This window comes from Syngnathus floridae, chromosome 14 (genome assembly GCF_059516105.1).
Source record: "Syngnathus floridae isolate MCC-2025c chromosome 14, RoL_Sflo_1.0, whole genome shotgun sequence".
NCBI classification, from domain to species: Eukaryota; Metazoa; Chordata; class Actinopteri; order Syngnathiformes; family Syngnathidae; genus Syngnathus; species Syngnathus floridae.
Window position 1 is genome coordinate 14,004,875 of NC_142426.1, and position 17,366 is coordinate 14,022,240.

Here is a 17,366-nt window from a genome sequence, read left to right on the forward strand (position 1 = left end):
CATTCCGTTATACACCTTAAAGGTGGTCAGAATTTAGAATTTTCTTGCTCCCATTTCTTGTGCAAGCAGCACTACTTGGTTTGCTAAAAACATGAAGTCATGCAAATAAAAACAAAGAAAATATGGCTGAACTAAAGTAGTCATTTTAAACACCAATGTTTATTTTAGCTGTAATTTGCCATGAAAAACATGATATTTTCTCAGGTCTGCCTAATGTTTTGTCTGACAAATGTACAATACTAAAAGTGATTCTAAATCCTTGTCCATTCAAGTACGCCTTCGCCAGAAGGGAGGAACTGCAAGACGTCCAAAGATTGACCTCATTTAACCATCCCTTATGAGCCTGGAAGCATAACATTGTATTCATCACGCAGAGGCGGGCGGCTGCTTTGAGGCACACAGGGGTGGCAGCTTCAAAGATACCAAATTCAAACATTTATTTCAAGTTAAAAAAATGGAGCAGCATTGATCTTGGAAAAAACGGTGATTATACTCCATATGGAATAGTCGCAGATGTCTCATAAAATAAAAATCTGGATGCCACTCTGGAGTCAAATTAAAAACTATTTTTAGAAAAATGTTTACTTGACAGTTGAAGAATGTGTGTGGACATTTGAGCAAAGCCCAAACACATCCCAAAACTGAGATGGTGCTGCTTCTTGCTTGGCTTCAGCACCCCCAGAAAATCCCAAATACTGTCGTTAAAAGCGCCCAAACCACCACAAGCTGACCAGCGAAGTGATATGCATTATTTTAACACATGTATTGTACATACACAAACATACACACGCACACACGCACACACACACACACACACACACACGCACGTGTGTATATATAAAGTCTCTGCTGTGTAAAATATTTCAGTCCTGAGGATTGAAAAGGCAACATAGTTGTCAGCTCAGCGTGGGCCACGTGTTCTTTTCTCCTGCTTGCGTAGGCTGTTAAGAGGAGCCTAAACTGCAGTGCTTTTGGTCCCGATGTGCGGTCGTGCAAACTCCACAAAGTCATCAATGAGTACAGGCCAAGCTCCTGATGAAGGGAAAACATTCATGTCGTGAGGACAGAATGATTCTCAGTGATAAGAAAATGTAGTGATGTACATTCCTTCCTTCCTTCCTTCCTTCCTTCCTTCCTTCCTTCCTTCCTTCCTTCCTTCCTTCCTTCCTTCCTTCCTTCCTTCCTTCATGAAACACACTAAGGAGAAAATGTTACCACCACCATGCTACATTTTTGATTGTGGCTCTTTTTTTTCTGAAGGCAAATTTCATCCCTAATTCCTCGCCTTACAAATAACCCGCCGACTTGAGAGTTTTCATCGTAATTTTTCCTGAATACTCGCAAGGATTAAAAAGGGAAGAGAGAAGTGACTGTGTCAATCCTGTTTAGCACTGGAGCCAATCAATTTACATCCAAATAAAAAAGAAAGACAATCACATGGGAATTTTGCCAAACCATTAAGTCTGCTAGCTTAATGCTAACACACAACGCAAAAACCATAGACTGACTCCCAAAACGACAGTAGACACATTCCACATTTAAACCAAGTACTCACCTTCCTCATCATAATTCGACATGTCATCTGTTATCATTGTGCTGAAGTCTAGCAGCAGGTTCCAAGTGTCCTTGGGAATGGATCTTTTGTGGTGCTCCTGCAACGTAAAATCACAGTGAAGTTGAAGAAACTGATGACAAGACTTTCCACAATACTCGTGTAGTTGCTGTAAATTCTCACTTGTTCAGAAAATATTTGTCATCGGCAAACAAAACAACAGACAGACAAATTGACATGATTATTTGTGAGCGAGAACTTCCACACAATTGAAGAGAGAGCACACTGTGTACTTACAACTAAAAATGTTTTCCATAGGTCCAGGAACTTGAACCTTCCATCCAATACTAAATTCCAATAAGCAATAGCCATTTCTAAATCTAGAAGAATAAAATAAAAGGAGGAATAAAGTGGAAAAATGAGGTTAAGAGGTTAGTCCCTCATTTAGTGTGTCACAGTTCATTGTTTACCTAAACCTTTCTGGCCAGGATTCTTTGCAAAATTAAATGTAAACTGGTAAAAGTCCTTAAATCTTCCTTGGTCTTTTAACTCCTGTTCCATCTTGGGTAGTTGAGCTTTTAGCTTGTCTATACTGTCGCATCTGAGGAAACATAAAGAAAGTTAATACATATTAGTATGTCTCATGCTTGCACCACAAAGTCACAAGATAGCAGAAAGGCTTAAAAAAAAAAAAATCCGACTCAGGCTCCCAATCTGTACATAAACCTTGACGACAATAAAACTAAAGCCAAAGTTTGACTTATAGTTGAATCTGACATCATTTGTTTTCACAATAAAAGACATTGCTCATCTGCCCAAAATGCGACTTATATATATGTTTTTTTTACATTATTGTGCATTTTATGGCTAATGCGACCTATACTCTGCAGCGACTTTTAGTCCGAAAATGACGGTATGTGCGCACTTGTGGCAAAGCACTCAAGTCGCTTCATAACAGGCTGTAGTTTGACATTTAGTGAACAACTCCAAATCATGAACGTATAAGGTGAAGGAAGACACCCTTTTCTACAATCTCACCCTTGTTCCACCATGCCATCTATGAACTCCTGTTTTGAGAACTCGCATTGCGTAGCAGCTCTGAACTTCCAAGCGATGAGGAGAACACTTATACTGGCGGGGTCCAAACCGAGATCGTCACAAAACTGCTGAATCCCCTCGATGCCAATCTTGTTGTCATCGTGAGGATCTGAGTGAAAAGTTGGGAAAATAATCAACGCCAATGATTACATTCACTGTTTTAGTGTAGCACCCCGTGATAAATCTTTCTGCCAGCCCACAACAGGATAAAATGTAATGTGCATGCTATATATACATTTTAAAAGACATACCTCTATATCTGGTGTACAGTTGTTCAAGCTTCTTCTTGTCGAAAGCTCCTTTTAAACTGGAAACATAGAGCTCTGGATTTTGGAAAAACTTGTCCGTGGCAACCTCTAGTTTCCAGTCATGTTGCGACAGACAAACCAGTGCAGTCTTCTCATTGGCTTGGGTGAAAATCATGAACTGGCGAATTTTATCCTTCTGTGAGGACTTCAATTTGTTCTACAAAAAAGAAAAGAAAAGAAGAACAAACTTTCAAACCAAATGTGGAATCAGATGTAGCTGGCACAATCTTATTCTTATGCAGTGGTGAAAGTAACAGAGCTTCTGCCCTAAAATTGCAGCCTTAGCGATTTGAAAATTGCTCTCTGCAGCAGTGGGATGATGATGATATCAATTTAATCCATTGGCTTGTTTCTACCAGTCTTATTTTTTTTGACATGGGTTTTTACTTCTACCTAAGTAAAGAGTGCAAGTACTTTCAGCCCCTTTGTCCTTACATCCAGTGTAAAAAAAAACCCTTCAACTTAAATCTGAAACACTACAAGTCTGGCTTCATAGCTCCATCATCATCATCATCATGCACACAGACGCTCACGTTTCAATTATCAGACGCCAGAACTCTGTTTGACAGCTGTGCCAAACTGATTATCCGCAGGTCACAATTTGTTTATGGATGAAAACACCTCGCCAAAAGCTGGGCGACGACACCTCGGGGGTGTCATTTGCCAGGAGCATGCAACTCTGACCCTTTTGCATCCCAACCTTTTCGCAACTTGGCTAGCGAGTTGGCCTCAATACCTGCTGCTAGTTAGCGCATGCTAACGCGCGCCCATTTGCGTACTACGGGGATACAGAAGGGCTGTTCAAGGCAATTATAAGGTTTGTTTACCATAAGCATGTGCTTGTCGTGATGGATGATATTTACAGTAGCGCACGAAGGGAAGACGTAACATTTCTTACCATGATTGTCTTTGCTTGGCTCTCTTTCCTCCCATCCAGCTGTCTAAAGTAAGTAACAATGTTACAGAAACAAATAAGGTTCCGGTTGGCTTTTTCGAAATAAATGATGATTCATTTTTTTTTACTCATTCAGAGAAAAAATATACATAACAGTCATTTTAATAAATAACCAAAATATAAAAATGTTTTTATAATTTGCGATATTTTTACCGACAAAATATTTGGGTACCAATAGCCAGGCGCAAAGGGTGCTTTTATTGTGAGGTACCATTGGCAGAAGTGATTGAGTAATTGTTGCAACAATCAATTTAGCTAAGCCGAGTACTGAAGTCCTCGTCCCTCTGAATGTTTAGTAAAGTACTGGAGCGATTTCGGCTCAAATGGAAGTCATACCGACACCGATTTTTACCTTGGATTGTCCTCAACATTTCCCAAAATGATAAAACCCTTCGACAAGTCAAAGGGCGTTGTGAGGACAAGTTGATCCCGGACGAAGTGGTGTCACGGAACCTCCTGCAACTCTTCCGAGTTCTCCACGGGGCGAATCATCGTGCAGAGCTCGGTAACTTCCGCTGCCAGGTAATAAGTGACAAAGGGCATTGTGTACATGATGCCATGTTCCAATCTCTTGGATTCTGCATCGACCGGAAGCCCAGCACACTTCCCCATGCAGGAACTGGAGTGTTTGTCACCAGGGGGTTGGTACCTAAAGGAGCAACCGTCGCCATGTATCCTGGCACCATCTACCAAGCATATGAGCCTATTCTCCTCCAATCCATCAGAAATCCATTTGTCTTTAGGTGCATCGACGGTGTCTTGGTTGATGGGAATGATAAGGGGCTCTCCAAGATAGTGTACAATTCATGCAGTGGCAGAGACCAAATGGGCCCTTTCACAACGAATGATACCACTTGGCTAACATCCACTCCGCGGAATCCGCTGGCAGTGGGTCAGTATGTGAACAACTGCTCCAATGAGATGCCCGCCAATGTGTGCTACCAGGAGTTGGATGTTTCGGACACTTTTCCCATTGAGTTTCGGTACTATCTTCCCAATGTCAACTACAGCCCGCGCTCGCAGAGACCTCTTCGTTGTGTAGTCCTTGTATCACTCAGAGACATCACAGAAGGAGAGGAGCTATTTTCCAATTACTACACTATTGTGCACTCGAAGCGACAAAATAAAGAAGTCCGGGAATAATCAAATGTGCCTCCGCAACTGGTTTATTATTACACTAATTCAGCTAATCACCGAGTCCAAGAAACAATCAAGGAGTGGGAGATGGCCTTCCCTATGTGTCTGTACAATTTCCCCCACCAGCAGCTGGACAATAAAAATATTGACTCAGATTCATTCATCCACTTGTCTGCAGTGCCACTGTACTGTTGTCCTCCAAATACTTTTCAATAAGTCGGTGTGTGTTCAGACAAATGCAGGATAGACCCTTTTAGCATCCCTTCAGATGTAGAAAGCGCGGGAAGTATTTCATTCCCATAACTGGAATACTGTCAAATAAAACTACAAATTTCAATTGAATAAGATGGTTAGTCCAAAACCAAAAATAGATTTGCATTCTCAGATGAGAGCCAAATTGTCAACAACTAAAGCACTCCGACTGAGATCGATTCAATGCCCTTAAGAAATGACCGAGATGAATGAGAATAGCCACAAACACTAGTTCATCTGTATCAGAATGTAAAATATGTGTTTTCCATGCGTTGTCGTCCCTATCCCCAAAGGTAAATGTGACCCATGTCACCCACCACCAGTCAAAGCATGTTTATAAATAATAATCTGCATTGATTATCTGTGTAATATGCCAGTTTGAGCATGTCGTAAATTTACTGGCCACTAGGTATCGTCAAAACAAAATCTTAAGCAAGAGGGCCTCTGAAAATAATACGCACAAAAAAATCAGTAAATATCTAGAAGAAAGGTTCGGCCTTCATCTGACTGATTTAAATTGTTGGAAACAATTATCATGATAGCACAATGCGCAGTTTCATTTATACCACTCCTTTGACTCAATGACACGTTTATTACGCAACCTCGAACGCCAAACATTTGTCCACTTAGGAGCACCGTAGCTGCCGCAGCACTATTTATTACTGCAGAATCCTTCCGCTAATAGATATAGTGAGCTACGATTTAGGTTTGTTATTGATATATGTAGAAACTCTTTCAACTAACTGCTATCTGTTATATGTCAGTATGGTGTGGGTGAAAATCTGCACACATTATAAACAGTATTCCCGACGACAGTGAGTATTGCGTTCAAACGTCGAAAGTAGTTCGGCTGCATAAAGCCACTTGACGTCGCCACCAGCGATCTTTCCAGTCGCATGCTGAGCTTGGATACGTATCATGTCTAACGATTCTGCTGATTACAACAGGTAATAAGAAAAATCGCGCGGAAAGCTAAAAATTGCAATAACGTGTCGCTTAGGAGCGTAGTTCAGTAAATAATTTTTCGCTTTATATTTCGTCGATTAACCAAATAGCCTAGGCCCCGAGGCCGACATTGCCAACGGTTGGCCCAGTATACGTTCGCGACGAGTTCTTATTCACTCCGTCAAATGTGACGAATAATACATTATTTTCATAAATAATTTACGTTCTCTATGTATTAAGTTTAAAAGTGACTTGGACGGACTACGTTACGATCACACTGACCGCACTACAATTATCCGCTGACCGTACAGTACAGGCCCAACTGGCGGACATGTTGGCTCTGTGATCGAACCGCGGGGTCCATGTTGAAATTTTCCGCAAAGTTCGTCCATACGACAATAATTTATGGCGATCTGACCTCAACTTCCAAACCCACGTCTAATACCTGCTCAGTTACATAAGCGTCACACTTTTGGAATGTTATCAACCGAGCCCGGCCCCGCTCGTGAAATCTGACGAAAGGCGTTACTTTTACGCGAGTCACCAAAGGCCAAGGTCACCCGATCATTGCACACGAAGTAGCCCTATTTTTATTTTATTTTTTTTGCTCAATTATGTCACTATTTAATGTTCATCCAACGCGACTGCGCCACAACTGCTACCTTCCCAGCACGTGGTCACACCACGTGGTTGCAGGGGCTCAGTCATTTTGGGGGCTGGGGCAAGTCATGAGGCCCTCCACATCTGGACTCTGAAAATATCTTGAATAGTTATATATCACTTAATGTGAGAACATGTGCTCCCTTTTACATATACATATAAATATATGTGTGTGTGTATATATATATATATATATATATATATATATATATATATATACACACACACACACACACACTTAAGTACCTTGAGACAACTCCATTCATAAATGAGTGTAAATGTACTAGAATATAATTGACGGATTTGTGTTTGTCCCAACAGCGACCATGCGGGGCCCGATGGAATGGAGCCAGATGGTGTCATTGAGGTATGAACACTTTGCAACCAATTGATAATGTAAGATGTGAACATATATTGGCGCTCATTCGAGATTTGTATGTTTTTTTTTTTTTTTTTTACAGAGCAACTGGAATGACATTACGGACAACTTTGATGATATGAACCTGAAGGAAACGCTCCTTCGGGGAATTTATGCATATGGTTTTGAGAAGCCTTCAGCCATTCAACAGAGGGCTATAATCCCTTGCATTAAAGGTACAGTTGTCTATGAAAAGCCCCAAGTAGCTCTGTGGTACATACGAGTGAAATGATGCTTTACCATCTTTCGGGACTTACCCAATAATGGGGATACCTTTTTTTATCTCACTGATCACTCAACATGTACTGATTTCCTAACCCTTAAGCCACGGTATATATTTTACATTGGAGAAATCTCACGGCGCCCCACCAAACATGAAATCCTATCTTGCTGCTGCCTGGCAGAATTGTATCTCAAACCAAATGTTGCTGTGGTACAATGGTTGGGAAATCACTGACTTCAAGTTTAATGACAAATGTGTGTGTGTGTGAGGGACGACTGCATAATTCTGTGCCATTTTGCCATCAGGCTATGATGTCATTGCCCAAGCCCAGTCAGGCACTGGCAAGACGGCCACATTTGCCATCTCTATCTTGCAGCAGCTGGACATAGAGCAGAAGGAGACTCAGGCTCTGGTGTTGGCTCCCACCAGAGAGCTGGCTCAGCAGGTATGCTGTTCCTGAGGTCATGACTCATGAATACCTCAGCAGTGTCTCAGACCTAGGCAGCACATTGAGGACACTGTTCAAATCTGAAAGGTACCATTCTTTAAAGACTCGTGTAAATTCTGCAAAATTGACATTTGCCCCCCCTCTAAGACTTTGTGTAGTCCTAGTCCATGACTGCACTGGTCTAAAAGGTGATCTGGCTTAACTTCCTCTCTCCTCTTTGGGGAATTTGTGGCTGTGAATAACTGGGTGACGTGATGGCATACTATCTTTCGGGACTGACTCTTGGTGTTGAGAGCTCTTGACACACTGATCACTTAACAGTTTGTCTTAATGTGCTGCCGCTGTTCTTCTGTGCAACTCTGACTGAGCTGGCGCGCTTGTCTTGTGCACCCCTGCTCTTTAGATTCAGAAAGTCATTCTGGCCCTTGGCGACTACATGGGGGCGACCTGCCACGCCTGTATCGGAGGGACCAATCTCCGCAGTGAGATCCAGAAGTTTCAGGCCGAGGCTCCCCACATAGTTGTGGGCACTCCGGGTCGAGTGTATGACATGCTCAACAGGAGACATCTGTGTGAGTGCTTTAGCCAAATCATGCATTTTCTTTAAAGGCTGTCGTAACGTCACAAGAGCCGAGCGGCGAATTGACGTAAAAGGCGTCTGAAGCAACAGAGCACACAAAACGGGATGAAATTGTACGGGGTTACTGGCCGCTTGTATGCGGGAGTAGGGAGCGGGAGTTCGGTCACCTTAGCTGCCGTTTGGCTGCCGTTTAGCTGCCGTTTGGCTGCCGTTTCACACAACTCTGCCTTCCCCTGCAGCTCCCAAATGGATCAAAATGTTTGTTCTTGATGAGGCTGACGAGATGTTGAGTCGGGGTTTCAAAGATCAGATCTATGAGATCTTCCAGAAACTGAGTACAAACATTCAGGTAAGACAAAGTTATAAGATGCCTTAACTGCAGTTTGTGCCGGGTTGCCTTTCTAAGCGGCCTCCACTCTTTTTTTTCTCTAGGTTGTCTTGCTCTCTGCCACCATGCCCACAGATGTGCTGGAGGTGACCAAGAAGTTTATGCGTGACCCCATCCGCATCTTGGTCAAGAAAGAAGAGCTCACCCTGGAGGGTATTAAGCAGTTCTACATCAATGTTGAGCGGGAGGTAGGTCCGTCAAGGCCAGTGTTCCTTTTGAACCACACCTTCTCTCTAAAGCATCCTGCTCAAACCGCAGAAGCCGAGCCTCCCAAGGGCTCGGCCTATGTGGGTGTGTAAGCACGGGTACACAAGGGAAGGAGATGAAAGCCACAGTTTCGCAAATGAGGCGTGGAGGGACCTCTTTCTTAATGTCTGCTGTCCATTGTCTCAAGATACTGTGCTACATGGCTTTTTTTTTATCAGGGACTTTGTTGCGACTGAATGTATTCAAGTCACTGAATATATGTTTTTGGGACTTAGGAGTGGAAGTTGGACACCCTGTGTGACCTCTACGAGACCCTGACCATCACCCAGGCTGTGATCTTTCTCAACACTAGAAGAAAAGTAGACTGGCTCACTGAGAAGATGCATGCTAGAGACTTCACGGTTTCTGCTCTGGTAAGATGAGCGACTCTTTATTACGTGCGAGGGCAAAATACGGCCCATTATGTTAGAGTGGTTACTTCTATTATAGTATAAATTTGTTTATTAACTGTCCTTCTAGTGACCCTACACTGCCGGTAACCCCATTTGGATGTCAATAACCTTAAATTCAATTCAATACAATTTTTTTCTATATTTGAATACGCATTTTAAAAGTTTCTACGTGCATTAAAACATTTTTTTTTTTTTTTTTAATAAACACATCAAGTTTCCTACTTGCATAACAATTGTACAAATAATTTGTCCATTAAGAAAAGCTTGCTCACCCCTTTTCATAGCCACACTGACTGAACAGAAACTCGCTTTCTCTCCCTAGCACGGTGATATGGACCAGAAGGAGCGTGATGTCATTATGAGGGAGTTTAGGTCTGGCTCAAGCAGAGTGTTGATCACTACTGATCTACTGGTTAGTATCAAATAGAGCAGTGTTTACGTTGAGATAATAATCTCTTCTCAATTTACTTGGTGCGATACGTTAAGCCCTCTAAGTTTAACTTGTAATTCTGCTGTATGAATAGCAACAGCTGGATGGATACACATGCCAATTAGGTCTGTCACAATGTGGCATGAACATAGAAGTAATGTTAAATATATTGAAGTGAACCGGATAGCTGAAACTGTCAATTTGTTTTAAAGCCCAAATGTTTCCAAAAAATCCTGTGAAAGTCCCTCAATGACTTAGCAGTGTAAACATTTGGGAGATCAAGACTTGTGCTCCACAATGGTTCCCTCTAACGTAGGGATCTGTTACTTTGAATCAAGTGACATTGAACCACGTCTTTAAGAGTTAAAAGTCTACATTTTGTACTAATTTGTGACCTGTTCCCCCAGGCTCGTGGAATTGACGTGCAACAAGTTTCCCTGGTCATCAACTATGACCTTCCTACAAATCGAGAGAACTACATTCACAGGTAAGACGAGTTGCGGGGGAGTTCAACCTTCTCTTGACCTGAGTGACGTGCTGTTTCTCCCCCAGAATTGGCCGTGGTGGCCGTTTTGGCAGAAAGGGAGTCGCCATTAACTTTGTCACCGAAGAGGACAAGAGGATTCTGCGCGACATTGAGACGTTTTACAATACTACGGTGGAGGAGATGCCTATGAATGTTGCAGACCTTATTTGAGCCTTTTAGTTTTCCTTTATAAAACGCAGTTATAGTTGACGTACACTTGCATCGTGCTTATTATTCCAGAGGGTGGGGGAGGTTTAAAAAAAAAAACAAGAAAAAAAACACGTTGATGCTAAACCTCGGATCAGAACATTTTCACGAGGTGATTTCTATTATAGTCCCTCTTGGGCAGTTGTAGACTCCGAACCTCTGTGATTTTGGCTGGTTGGAGCTACAAAGCCATGGGCTCTATTATTGTGGTCCTTTTCAGGCATTTCTTTCCATGTTCTACTATAATCCGTATATTCGATGTGCTCCACCATTTAGTAACCTACTTGTGGACTAAAAGGTACAAGTGCTGTATAAAGTCTGCAAATTCTGTTATGCTAACATGTGCGATGTGTTGTGGGCCTGCTTACTAGAGGCACTTGTTCACGGTATTATATATAATAGTAGATTTGTATTTGCTTTTTGTGAATGTTTATTTAAATGTATTTTCATCCAACTTGCTGTCAGACATTTTCATTTTGGCCATGGTTTCCTGGTATCTTGCTCACAATAGAGCACAGGTCATCAAGTCTGGTCCTCCAGGGCACCAATCCAGCCTTTTTTGTTTTTTTGGATGCAGCGCCACTCTAACACCTGATTCAAATGATCAGGAGCGTTATCAGGCTTAATTGAGCTTGCGTATCATTTCAAGCAAATGTGTTGTAGTACGGCTGCGCCTGAAACGTGCTGGATTAGCACCCTTGAGGGCTGAAGTTGGTGACCCCTGCATTAGAGTAAACGTATTAGCATTTGCACACACCTCCCCCCTGCACTACTTTTCAGATCTCTCAAATTGTAAGAATGTCTTAATAAATGAAAAATTGCTGTAAAAGCTACGCTTGTCCTTGATTTAAGTGACTCCAACGTTTACATTTTCCTATCCCGTTTATATTGCGTTATTTTTGTGATAAGGACTAATTTGTTGCTGAAGCAGGAAGCCTTAAAGTAGACATGTTTATAAATACTTTTTTCAGTGGCCTCCCTGGGTTGAAACAGATTAACATTTATACTTTGACATGTTCAACTGTATTGCATCATACTAATGTGCAATATAAGGTGGAGGTATTGTTTTAATGGACATACACATGCTGCAATTTCTTTCATTAAAACGACTCACAATCGAAAAGTTTGTCATTTTATGACATGTTTTATTTCAGTCCACAAACTGCTTGCGTTATCACTCGCATTCAATATTTTCCTTCTCTGTGTGGAATTTTACTCTTAAGCCATGTCGATATTTTAGCACTCCTTTGGATTCATAACCGGGATCGTAAAACATTTGAGTCAATGCTTTGCATTGTGTAACCAAGTCAGTGGTTTCAAGAAGTCCTTTCATTTGACATCAGTCAAGCATCTGTAGCTAGGAAAATAAATATTGAATCAAGTACTCGGAGCTTAAGTCAAAGACCCTTCTTCAAAATGAGTTTTTTTAGTAGTACTTTCTGCTCCTTACTTTGTCAAAATAAGCCTGCTGTTTTTCAACTTCTGCAGAAAACTACTCAACTTAGAGGCAAATTTCATTAATGCATTCCCACAGTCTAAAACCAACATGATTTTACTTGATTTAATAAATAAACAGCATTGTACGGCATAGAAAAAAAAACAATTCAACTTCTGCAGAAAACTACTCAACTTAGAGGCAAATTTGATTAATGCATTCCCACAGTCTAAAACCAACATGATTTTACTTGATTTAATAAATAAACAGCATTGTACGGCATAGAAAAAAAAACAATAAGAGAATGTAAAGCAGGAAAAAAAGTCTAACTATTGTACATTGGGACAAACTGGAAGTCATAAGTGTGCCAGAGCGTTCTGCCTTAAAGTCCCAGAGACATCTTTTTTTTTTTTCAATTAGAACGGAATTTGATAGAATGTATAAAGAGAACACATTTGCCGCATTGGAAATTAAAAATGGACACCGATTACTAAGAATAAAGCTAAAATGAAATGGCAGTTTATCGATCGGGTTCCGCACGCAGCCACACTGGTGGCGCCATTGCTGTGACGTCACAAATTGTGCATCGGATCTCAACAAACCCAAACAACATGGCGGATGATAGCGACAGCATTAAAAATTAAAACAAAGGCAAAGCTCTCAAATCGTATCTTTAACACTGCGCCTTTGAAAGGTTTCACTGATAAAGGTGCATTATAAATGCTGTATCATTATTATTATTATAAGGGGGGGGGGGGAGATTAGAAAATTTGAAGCAATTTCTGTCTATTAAAATCCTGTCTCCAAGGACCATATCCAGTCTAAATTCCCAACTTTGGGAACTGAGAAGGATGTCTAAAAAATTCACAATATTCATTTATTAATTATTTCCTACTGAGTGACGTCTGCAAAATATTCATTTATTTACTCGTATTATTCTTGGTACAGTGGCCTGACTTCAATTAAAATTAAACTTACCCTTTTCCTCTCTCGTTTGACGAAAGCACCTCTAGGCTTCCCAAATGGAGTCCGCCAAGTTTGATCCTCATAAGGGGTCCAGGTTCAAAGCAGGTTTCCTGGAAATGTGCACTGCACAGAACACTCTAATAATCCGTAGGACCAGACCAGTCTTTCCGCGTCCTTTGTAGCTGTTTGGTCCATTGTTTCCTCAAAGCCTCGTCTTTTGGAAACAAAAATAGCGATACACCTGCTTCGTTGGTGTGACTGCATCCCATAGCGATAGACCTTTCGCCTCCACGCTTCGACATACTTTTGGCTACATTCACTGAAGCTAAAGGCGACCAACTTGAAACGTCACTTCCGGCTTCTGCCCCAGTCAAGGAGGCGGCCGCTCGCTCGGTGCAGTCAAACTGTCTGCGCGGCGAATTGAAATGACATTTTTCAGAGCAACAGCTTCCTTTTCGTTCTTTCGATCGTCAATTGGTATCTATAAGCCCATAAGCTAACTAAAACCGATTTCTACATATACCGGTGTCTCTGGGACTTTAAAGGGGCGTGGTCTGGTGAGCGATGTCAGGAACATGACTGGTACACACAAAAGGATTTGGCGAATTTTAGAGATTTTTTTTTTTCTTTCCAATAAGTAACAGAACCCACATAAAGAGCAAAGCAGGTGTTTCAAAGTTTTGATCACATTGTTTGCGGCCTCCAATGATGTCAACACAGAGCCCCACACAGACAAATTGTATGACACCACCGCTCAAGTCTGAAGTTCTCTGACGCAGAAATGTCATGCGATCTCACACACAACAAGAGAAGCAGACACTTGCGCCGATGGCTGCAGAGTGTTGCGGAGCAGGACCACAGGCGGGAGCGTTGAAAAAGGGCAAAGTCTTTCTTTCTTTCTTTCTTTCTTTCTTTCTTTCTTTCTTTCTTTCTTTCTTTCTTTCTTTCTTTCTTTCTTTCTTTCTTTCTTTCTTTCTTTCTTTCTTTCTTTCTTTCAAAAATACAGTCCGTCAGCATTCTCGGATGGTCCTCATCCAATCTCAATAAAAGGCAGCTACGCAAGGGTAGCAGTTGAGATGGTACCGACAGAGGAGATAGATCTTCACAGCTGTGCAGTACAGCTTGCCGAGGAATCCAGACGTCCTCTCTTTCACTCGCGGGTGCGTGGCTGCATTCCACAGGCTTTGGAGGTCCTCCGTGTGGCCGTGGGAGGTAATCATCTGGTTGTAGATGCACAGATGGTCAGGCGTCTTCCCCTCCCCTGAGATATAGTAATGCTCCTGTGGCGAGACGCCAACTGCCTGGGCGCAGATGCCCATGAACACATCATCTATGTAGAGCGAGGCGTTCAGCGTCAGAGTGGCATGGTAGATCTTGTTTGCCACGTCGCCGGACACCACGTAGCCCGCCCCGGGCGTGTAGTCCGGGTACGACATCCACTGGTACATCTCGAGCGGCACGTAGTACTTGCTGTCTTTGCTCCGGTTCGGCGGTGCGCCCCGATGGACTCGGCCTACCCAGAAGTCCGTGACGCCCCGACCTCTGACTTCCTGCAGGTACGCCACCAAGTTGGGAATGTGAACAAAGACGTCGTCGTCTGCCGTCATGAGGAAGTGAGCGTGTGCGCAACACCGGTGCATCCAGTGGAACTGCATGATCAGCTTCAGGGTTAAATTGTGGAAGGAATCCCAAAAGTCCTGCTGGATTAGATCGCCGTGGTAACGGTCCTCTCGGAACAGCTGCCTCTGAATGATGGCATCCGTGCCGTTGGGTCCCCGGGGGGCTCCTAGGGCAAACACCACCTTGACCGTCACTCCCAGGGAATCCGAGATGAAGGTCTCGTTGCCCCAAGTGGATCTGATGGACTCACGCCTGGCAGTGTTCATCGGGGATGTTTTGATAAAGAGCAGGAGGAGCACGTCCTGGCCGGCACATTTGTCCGGGTGATCCAACAGGTTGCGGAAGTTGTTGAAGCTCCTGGCCTGCTCTCGCGTGATGGTGAGGCTTTTGGTGATATCGCTGAAGCGGTTCACCAGGAGGCGGTACGAGTAGGACTTGACATGGTTCACCATGCCGTTGTCCCACCATACCGTGACCACAGACAGGATCAGACAGGTGGTTAGCAACCGGACACACAGCGTCTTCCACAAGCGGCGGACTCTCCAAAGCATCTCGTCACTCGGTTCGGGCGGCGAAGCGCGGCGGCGGCGGCGTAAACTTAGGAAGGCTCGGTGCGGTATTTAGTGGCTCGTCCATTCTAGGCAGCGTTGATGGGTTTCACCGGGTCTGCTGCGAAACATCACCTGTGGCTAAAGTACGTCTCGCCCTTCGAGCCACTTAGCAGCCGGTCCTTCGTCTTCATCTGAGGAAGGAGAGCATATTTACTGTGGTGACACCATTGCGTGTGGCTAAACACAAACGGAGGGAGGGTTGTTGGACATTTTGCGGCTTTGTGAAAACATCCCAAAAAAAACGCTAAGTGCGTTCAGCGCCTCCGCAAACGATGACACAACGTTGAGCCAAGTGAAGCTCGGGAATAAAAATGGTCAAACTGTGTTCAATTCCAGATGTTAAAATAGATAATTTGTCAAGTCGTGCAGTTTGAGCCAAAGCCAAAGCCAAGTCGTTCCCAAGTTGTTGGCCAGTGATAAGAATAGCTCCCTCCTCGAGTCACGTCATATGACTCTCGTCCCCCATCTCGGGCCTTTTCCATAATGTTCAGGAATCTTTGCTCTAAGATTAGTGGGGATGATTTGAATATCTCCATAAAACAGGATACAAAACTGCAGACCGGAACTGCATTTTTTTGTAACAACTACTTCAGGTGCGCAAATGGGAATCGCTGATTCGAATGTGTCGGCCGTTGTTTTATTTCGTCTCGTTGTGCCGTGAGTCTGCTGAGAAGCGAAAGCGCCATTGTGTATGGCGCAAACCAACCCAAAAAAAACACAAAGATGGGGAGGTGTTAGCAGCGGCAGGAAGGGTGAACGGGGTCTTTGGTAGACATTGGGGTCTGAATGCAAAAAGCGAACACAGCAAATGTTGCCAGGGGTAAGTGGACGGACGCCCCCGTGAAAGCGCTGAGAGCCGTGGAAAAGCAAAAAGCGTGGGGGACACAATGGACGGCATCATAATAGCTGCGCTGCCGCACAATGCAACGGGTGAGAATAGCCTGCCGCTTACGGCACTTAAACCAGCGAGGGGGCCACATCCCGATGGCGCCTGAGCGGCCCTAGACTCCAAAAGCACCCTGAGAGGTTTTCAAACATCACCAGTGGACGCACGCACGCGTGCTGCTTGATGGGGGGCACTTGCTTTTTTCATTGAGTCTGGCGAGACGCCCGCCCAACCAAGCGCCACGTGAACAGGATTTGCACTGTTCTGCGCTTTCCAATCATAACAATGAGACATCCATCAACAAACTTCTGAACATAGTAGGCGATAGGACAAACGAAACTGCTCTTACCTCATCCTCGCAGCCCGGTTGACCAATCCTGCAAACAGACTTGTGGTTTGGGGCCGGCTCGACTGTTGACTGAGGGTGTTGCTGGGAGGGACGGACGGACCACTGCGGCTCAACTGTGTGTAGAAAATACATTGGCGCTAGCTACAAGCGGAAGTGTTTAGACTGCATCTAAAACGAGCGCAGAAACGCGCACCGCACTACCAGCATACTTCTGGAGTCAGCCTTTGTATAAATAGAAGGCACACCATCCTGAAACACTCACCTGAAGAGTGGCTTTAAGCGTGCGTCCCCTATATTTTTCCATCCAGTTTTACATCAACTTTGTTCCTTTTCCTTCATATTTTGTTGTGACTTGCTCTCAGTCTGTCTGGAGCGCGCCAACTGAGTGATCTATAGGCTTGCCCGCCCGCTCGCCGGCCCGCCGGCCCGCCTCCCTCACTCTCAGTTCTCTCATCCCTCTATGGGTGTGGATGGGGGTGGAGCTATTTAGTCAGTCGTTGATGTAGTGAGGGCAATTAAGTCCAATTCAGGGCTTTGCAAACTGTTTGGGTCAAGGGAGCCGCTTCTTTTTTTTTTTTGTTCTTCCCAGGATAAAAAAACCAAACTCATATCCTACAAAAATAAAGTTGAGTTTTTTTCAACATAATTCCATGATATGATGAATGATTCTAAATCTTAAATGCAGAGACAAATTTCACCGCACCCAGTTGTGT

General features: G+C 43.5%; 4 protein-coding genes and 3 non-coding genes across 9 annotated transcripts; 5 read left to right on the forward strand and 2 right to left on the reverse strand.

Moving 5' to 3' along the window:
• Positions 1-140: 140 nt before the first annotated feature.
• On the reverse strand, positions 141-13,351 carry dcun1d1 (DCN1, defective in cullin neddylation 1, domain containing 1 (S. cerevisiae)). Of its 3 annotated transcripts, none has more exons than XM_088396946.1 (8): positions 4,266-4,420; positions 3,786-3,899; positions 2,902-3,115; positions 2,591-2,759; positions 2,023-2,153; positions 1,850-1,932; positions 1,556-1,652; positions 141-1,032 (listed from the first exon to the last, which is right to left on the reverse strand). In XM_088396946.1, the coding sequence occupies exons 2-8, from the start codon at positions 3,792-3,794 to the stop codon at positions 956-958; spliced, it is 780 nt and encodes a 259-aa protein (XP_088253072.1). In that variant the 5' UTR covers positions 3,795-3,899; positions 4,266-4,420; the 3' UTR covers positions 141-955. The 3 variants fall into 3 exon arrangements, with proteins under 3 accessions (XP_088253072.1, XP_088253073.1, XP_088253074.1); XM_088396947.1 differs by having other exon boundaries at positions 3,857-3,899; positions 4,266-4,419; XM_088396948.1 differs by lacking the exons at positions 3,786-3,899; positions 4,266-4,420 and adding an exon at positions 13,200-13,351.
• On the forward strand, positions 4,018-5,061 carry setd9 (SET domain containing 9). Its single transcript, XM_088396945.1, has one exon. It carries the CDS (start codon positions 4,202-4,204, stop codon positions 5,054-5,056), a length of 855 nt encoding a protein of 284 aa, XP_088253071.1. The 5' UTR covers positions 4,018-4,201; the 3' UTR covers positions 5,057-5,061.
• On the forward strand, positions 6,107-11,619 carry eif4a2 (eukaryotic translation initiation factor 4A2). Its single transcript, XM_088396943.1, has 11 exons — positions 6,107-6,249; positions 7,229-7,274; positions 7,369-7,501; positions 7,854-7,993; positions 8,400-8,568; positions 8,816-8,925; positions 9,009-9,152; positions 9,447-9,584; positions 9,946-10,035; positions 10,461-10,540; positions 10,606-11,619. Exons 1-11 carry the CDS (start codon positions 6,221-6,223, stop codon positions 10,748-10,750), a joined length of 1,224 nt encoding a protein of 407 aa, XP_088253069.1. The 5' UTR covers positions 6,107-6,220; the 3' UTR covers positions 10,751-11,619.
• On the forward strand, positions 7,547-7,622 carry LOC148387951 (small nucleolar RNA SNORD2). Its single transcript, XR_015862882.1, has one exon. It is a non-coding gene; the product is annotated as a small nucleolar RNA SNORD2 (small nucleolar RNA).
• Positions 8,241-8,312, forward strand: LOC148387952 (small nucleolar RNA SNORD2). The gene has a single exon (XR_015862883.1). It is a non-coding gene; the product is annotated as a small nucleolar RNA SNORD2 (small nucleolar RNA).
• Positions 9,189-9,374, forward strand: LOC148387953 (small nucleolar RNA SNORA81). Its single transcript, XR_015862879.1, has one exon. It is a non-coding gene; the product is annotated as a small nucleolar RNA SNORA81 (small nucleolar RNA).
• A 748-nt stretch (positions 13,352-14,099) lies between the features above and the next one.
• Positions 14,100-17,070, reverse strand: LOC148387954 (lactosylceramide 1,3-N-acetyl-beta-D-glucosaminyltransferase A-like). Its single transcript, XM_088396944.1, has 3 exons — positions 16,916-17,070; positions 16,654-16,766; positions 14,100-15,549 (listed from the first exon to the last, which is right to left on the reverse strand). Exon 3 carries the CDS (start codon positions 15,356-15,358, stop codon positions 14,228-14,230), a length of 1,131 nt encoding a protein of 376 aa, XP_088253070.1. The 5' UTR covers positions 15,359-15,549; positions 16,654-16,766; positions 16,916-17,070; the 3' UTR covers positions 14,100-14,227.
• Positions 17,071-17,366: the final 296 nt, after the last annotated feature.